The sequence below is a fragment of the Bactrocera neohumeralis genome, unplaced genomic scaffold (assembly GCF_024586455.1).
Source record: "Bactrocera neohumeralis isolate Rockhampton unplaced genomic scaffold, APGP_CSIRO_Bneo_wtdbg2-racon-allhic-juicebox.fasta_v2 cluster10, whole genome shotgun sequence".
NCBI lineage: Eukaryota > Metazoa > Arthropoda > Insecta > Diptera > Tephritidae > Bactrocera > Bactrocera neohumeralis.
Window position 1 is genome coordinate 4404052 of NW_026089623.1, and position 6824 is coordinate 4410875.

A 6824-nucleotide genomic window follows, 5' to 3' on the forward strand; every position below is an offset into this window, starting at 1 on the left:
ATATCCTATGCAGGAAGAACAAAAAGCAGCACTAGCTGATGTCTGCATTTTCATAGTGCGATTTTATATTAAGATTTGGTTCAAATGCTCCGACGCTACTGCTGCTCCCGTTGACGATTTAAATATAATAAAAAGTTTAAAATATTATGAAAGTATTGATTTTACAACCAGCGATGCTGCACTGCGAAAATTGTCTAACCATTTATGGTATTTGACAGAGGAAGCAGCCGCTTTAGCCTTTTTTGATGACAGACTATCAGTAGAGACAAAAGTCAAAATGGTCAGTGCTCTTAAAAAACCCGGTAGATGCGATGGATGCAAAAAACTTATTCTAAGTTCAGAAGACGTGGGACAATTGTTAGGTATAATATGAGAATAATACTCTTAAATTTTTATTTTATTCTTAAATTATTGTCTTACAGACGAGACCATGGAGCATTTCATATCTTCCAACAGTCTCAAATTGTTTTCAAGGCTGCAGATAGATACCAGCTTCTTGGATTTCAACCCAGAAATATGGCAGACACAGGCTTCATATATGGATGGCAAAAAAATAATAAACTTTCTAAAAGTAGTTAACGACACTGCAGAAAGAGCCGTAAAACTAATGCAAGATTACCATGGATTGCTAACCAAAAATGAAAGTGATTGGGGTTATATTTTGCAATGCATACAAGAACATAGGAAAATGTATCCGAATTGTTCAAAACAAACTTTTAAAAGTTGTAAATAATTATAATTTTGTGTAATGTATCATACATAATTCAGCGAATGTACCATTGGGGTATGAGTGACGTGCAATTAACAATACAATTTTCTATCGGCACTATAAGGCGTGGTCCGAGAGGCGTGAAATTTTCGTAGATTCATTTTCTTATCAAGTCTCATCTATTTTCAGCTTTCGTGATAAAAATTTCGAATAAAAATTTTTAACGAACAGGCTAATGTATATGAACTGAATACGCTCACTTTGGGTTTTGTAGGGTACAACGTAAAATGTGTGTACATGTCCCTTTTATCGCCAATTCTTCTTCTCTTCCTCCAGCTCTTGAGAGTGTTGTTGTATGTGGTTCTGTGTCTTAAATTCGCTCCCGTTTTTTTTATTGCTAGCATGTATTTTTATACTCTCGCAACAAAGTTGCTAAGGAGAGTATTATAGTTGTGTTCACATAACGGTTGTTTGTAAGTCCTAAAACTAAAAGAGTCAGATATAGGGTTATATATACCAAAGTGATCAGGGTGACGAGTAGAGTTGAAATCCGGATGTCTGGCTGTCCGTCCGTCCGTCTGTCCGTGCAAGCTGTAACTTGGGTAAATATTGATATATCATGATGAAACTTGGTACACATATTTCTTGACTCCATAAGAAGGTTAAGTTCGAAGATGGGCAAAATCGGCCTACTGCCACGCCCACAAAATGGCGAAAACCGAAAACCTATAAAGTGTCATAACTAAGCCATAAATAAAGATATTAAAGTGAAATTTGGCACAAAGGATCGCATTAGGTAGGGGCATATTTGAACGTAATTTTTTTGGAAAAGTGGACGTGGCCCAGCCCCCTACAAAGTTTTTTTGTACATATCTCGGAAACTACTATAGCTATGTCAACCAAACTCTATAGAGTCGTTTCCTTCAGGCATTTCCATATAGAGTTCAAAAATGGAAGAAATCAGATAATAACCACGCCCACCTCCCATACAAAGGTTATGTTGAAAATCAATAAACGTGCGTTAACCGACTAACAAAAAACGTCAGAAACACTAAATTTTACGGAAGAAATAGCAGAAAGAAGCTGCACCCAGGCTTTTTTTAAAAATTGAAAATGGGCGTCGCGTCGCCCACTTATGGACCAAAAACCATATCTCAGGAACTACTTGACCGATTTCAATGAAATTCGGTACATAATATTTTCTTAACACCCTGATGACATGTACGAAATATGGGTGAAATCGGTTCACAACCACGCCTTCTTCCAATATAACGCTATTTTGAATTCCATCTGATGCCTTATATACACTAGGAAATGAAAATACAATTCAATACTCAGAGTACACATATTGATCTAATCTAATTAATTTTACAGCAAAATAAAGAAATATGTTAATGACAGATAATGAAATCTCGATTATCACTTTATCATGCGAGTGTATAAAATGTTCGGTGACACCCGAACTTAGATCTTCCTTGTTTGTTTGTTTGTCGGTTTCGAGTCCGGTTTGTGTGTTGTTTTTACTTTGTTTACACTGTTTTATATACATTTTTGTTTCGGCTCACATGCACTTTTAATAATGTTAATAATTTTTTTGTATAATTAGGACTTAACCATAATACGTGAACTTGTCAATTTGTTTTTATATTTTTATGAATTTGGTTTGTGTGTCACTGCAATATTTTTATACATTTTTCTTTGTTATTAATGTAATATATGTATGTGTATTTGTTTGTACCACGACTTTTTGTTTCATGTATGTATATATGTATATTGTATATATATTTTTTTTGTTCGCCACTACACTTCACCACACTGCACTGGTTTTCGTTTTTATTTTATTCCGTGGTTTGTCTTGTCTTTTTAGAATTTAGTACTTTTCTTCTTGGACGAAACCAATAGTGCCATTCGGAATGGCTCGAAGGACCACGAATAAAAGCCTTCAAAATTTATATGGAATAACCGTTTTATTGACCTAAAATAAATTTTGTTGGTATCTTAACTCTTTCAGTAAATCAAACTTTAATAAAATTTTGAACCTCTTATATTTTAATATTAATATTTTATATTTTTAATAAGAATCAATGTCGATGAATTCCGGCTTGAGGGCGTTGGCGATCGAGTTTTTTCAAATCTTAAATGCAGCGCGCGGTGTCGATAAAACGAATATAATGTAAGATGAATCTTGATGTGCTCAGTGTATGTGACGAATTGAGTGTGCCAGTTTTTCTCAGATAAAGTGGAGGGATGCTTAACTCATTTAAGCAAAAAGTATGATTTATGTACATATTATACACATAGCAAATGTATAGTATACATATATATATCAAACATAGGATATAATTAAACATTTTTGTCTTATTTGAATATTGAGTGCAAATATTGCCATGTATATAAATCTTCCTCTTTAATGGCGTAGACACCGCTTAGGCGATTATAGCCGAGTTAACAACAGCGCGCCAGTCGTTTCTTCTTTTCGCTACGTGGCGCTAATTGGATATTCGAAGCGAAGCCAGGTCCTTCTCCACCTGGCCCTTCCAACGGAGTGGAGGTCTTCCTCTTCCTCTGCTTCACCCAGCGGGTACTGCGGCGAATACTTTCAGAGCTGGAGTGTTTTCGTCCATTCGGACAACATGACCTAGCCAGCGTAGCCGCTGTCTTTTAATTCACTCAACTATGCCAATCACAGTAGTTGGCGCAGATCGTGGGGTCTCGCCTTTTGTGGATTGGGCAGAGCACACTTAAGTTCCAATCGTTGGGCATGATTTCGTCCGGCCATATTTTACAAAGAAGCTGATTCATGCTCCTTATCAGTTCTTCACCGCCGTGTTTGAATAGCTTAACCGGCAAACCATCGGCCCCACTGCTTTCTTGTTCTTCAGGCTGGTAATTGCTATTCGAACTTCTTCATGGTCGGGCAATGAAACGTCTGCTCCATCGTCATCGATTGGGAAATCGGGTTCGCCTTCTCCTGGTGTTGTACCTTCACCGCCATTCAGCAGGCTGGAGAAGTGTTCCCTCCATAATCTAAGTATGCTCTCGACATCGGTCATTAAATCACCTTTGAGGGTTCTATAAGAGTATGCTCCGGTCTTGAAACCTTCTCTTAGCCGCCGCAATTTTTCGTAGAATTTTCGAGCATTACCCCTGTCGGCCAGCTTTTCAAGCTCATCATACTCACGCATTTCGGCCTATCTCTTTTTCTGTCTGTAAATGCGTTGCGCATCCCTTTTCAACTCTTGGTATCTATCCCATCCCGCATGTGTTGTGGTCGGTCGTAACGTTGAAAGGTAGGCAGTCCGTTTTCTCTCCGCTGCGACAGGGTACTCCTCCTCGTACCAGCTGTTCTTTTGAATCCTCCGAAAACCAATAATTTCGGTTGCAGCTGTACGTAAGGAGTTTGAAATGCCGTCCCACAGTTTCCTTATAACGAGTTGTTGACGAGTACTCTCAGAGAGCAGGAGTGCAAGCCGAGTAGAAAATTGTTCGGCTGTCTGTTGTGATTGCAGCTTCTCGACGTCAAACCTTCCTTGTGTTTGTTGACGTGCGTTTTTTGCTGCACAGAGGCGGGTACGAATCTTGGCTGCAACAAGATAGTGGTCCGAGTCGATGTTAGGACCTCGGAGCGTACGCACGTCTAGAACACTAGAGACGTTTCTTCCGTCTGCCACAAAATGAGCGATCTGGTTGGTGGTATTTTGATCAAGAGACAGCCAGGTAGCTTGATGAATTTTTCTATGCTGGAATCTAGTACTGCAGATAACCATATTTCGGGCCCCGGCGAAGTCGATCAGACTCAACCCATTTGGGAATGTTTCCTCCTGGAGGCTGAATTTACCGACTTTTGTGCCAAAGATACCTTCCTTGCCCACCCTGGCGTTAAAGTCGCCAAGCACGATTTTGACATCGTGACGGGGGCAGTTCTCATAGGTGCGTTCGAAGCGCTCATAGAAGGCATCTTTAGTCACATCGCAAATCTGCGATATGTTGAAGAACCTCGCTTTAATGCGGGTTGTGGCTAGACGTTCATCCACCGGGGTGAATGACAGTACTCGGCGTCGGAGTCTTTCTTGGCTTGGCGCAGTTGGTTCTCTGGCGATCCAGCGTCTATCCCGGCAGGATGAACTCTAAAAAAATATTTCTTTTTTTATTAACTGTTTTAATCTCCTTTGATGTCGTGGCGAAGGGGCGTAAGTAAGAGTAAACTGTGCATCCCAAAGGAAACGCACTCTACTCTTGCGAACTAAGAGGGACACCTCATAATTCCCACAATAGCGATATGGATGAATAAACTCTAGGTTTTACGTCCATCTCTTAATGTGAAAGTATGAGGATACCCGCACCAGCACCACCCAAAGCCAAGGGCGAAGGCGAAGTGAAGGTGAACAAAGCAGTACAGCAACGGCAAGGCCAGGCGATGTAGCCAGGGATAGCCTACAAGTGGCCATAATAGACGGAAATTCCTCCCCCCCGAGCACAATTCAGGAAAGATGGGTGGAGATCGACGTCAGTTTGTTGAGTACAGGGTCATCAAGTGCGCGGACCAGGCCTCGCTAGATTTACTGAAGGGTAGTGTTGCCAAAATCAGCAACGCCTTTGAAGGACTCCAATTGAGGCTTATACCCGCCAGGGACATACCGAAGAAACCTAGTGCTCGCATTTGGCTACCCCCTCTAGAGGAGCCGGGCGAAAAACTCCTGATGAGCATCAAGCTGCAAAACAAAGCGATACCTGGTATAGATGAGTGGCAGCTGATCAAGGAGGAAAAACCGAATAAAGCAAGTAGACCAATTCTTGTGGCCATTTGCGATGGGTCCCTGAGGCTCTTAAGAAGACTGACTACAAAATTCGGAATTCGCAAGGCCAGGCTAAAAATCTTCCATGGCGACAAAACGGCTGACGAAGACGACACAGAAGAAGTGGGCATCAAAGAAACCCGAGATGCCCAATATCTTAAGTTATACAGATCAACCTGCACCACTCGAAGAGTGCTTCAGCGAATCTGACAACCCTCATAAACGATAGGGTCTTCATGGCCATCATCAGCATAATACAGGAGTCCTGGGTTAATGAAGACACCATTAAAGGGCTAAACAGTAGCAACAATAATCTTTTTTACACACGAGACAAAGGTAAACCTAGGGCATGCATTCTTATCAATAGAAGTATAAATGCATTTCTGTGTCCTAATTACAGCACATCAGATATCACAGTGTTAAAGGTGGAACAGAGTGAAAATCACTTCTTCCTGGTCTCGGCCTATTTGGCCCATGACGAGGACATACCACCGGCACCGCTCACCAGACTAGTAAAAGACAACAGGAAGGAAGATGTGTGGGTGTGATGCAAACGAAAGCCACACACACACCGCAGGGGAAGCTCCAGTATAAACACCAGAGTAGAGTCACTCTTGCAGTATATTCTGAATAGTAATCTAAGTATATGCAATAAGGGCGATAAGCCAACCTTTATTTTCGCAAGCTCTGATAGATTTCCGGGGTGGGAGGAAGTGCTTAACCTCACGCTATCAACAGACACAGACAGTCTCCTTGTGGATAACTGGAGGGTATCCGGTGAGCCTTCCATGTCGGATCACTCCTGGATACTCTTCAACATCCGCGAGAAATACAGTGCTCCTCTCACATATCGGAACCCTAGAAGAACAGCGTGGGAAAAATTTATAGTATAGCAACAAAATGCCTTGAAAAGGGAGGCAATAAGGGTAGTAGAAATCCTCAGGAACTAGATGCAGAAGTAGAGAAGTTGGAAAAAATCTTAACCACTACTTTCAATAAATCCACTCCGCTAACAGTTTTGAAAAAGAAAGTCTCTTCCTTGGTGGAACAGTGAACTCAAGAATTTGAGAACACAACTAAGGAAAGCTTTCAATGAGAATTTTAGAACCAAAATCTGGCAGCCATATAAAGATATTATGAAAAGATACAAAAAAGCAGTCAGGAAAGCTAAAAACGACTCATGGAGATCATTCTGCACATCAATAGAAAGTTGCAGAGAAACCGCTAGGCTGAGCAAAATGCTATTCAAAGATCATATTAATACTGCCTACATTAGGGCGGAGAGAAGTGATTGGACCTCCTCGGCAAAAGAGTCTCTG

General features: G+C 40.9%; 1 protein-coding gene across 1 annotated transcript; it reads left to right on the forward strand.

The window, feature by feature from the left end:
* Positions 1 to 277: 277 nt before the first annotated feature.
* LOC126764927 (uncharacterized) lies at positions 278 to 785 on the forward strand. The gene is made up of 2 exons (XM_050482606.1): positions 278 to 362; positions 423 to 785. Exons 1-2 carry the CDS (start codon positions 278 to 280, stop codon positions 731 to 733), a joined length of 396 nt encoding a protein of 131 aa, XP_050338563.1. The 3' UTR covers positions 734 to 785.
* Positions 786 to 6824: the final 6039 nt, after the last annotated feature.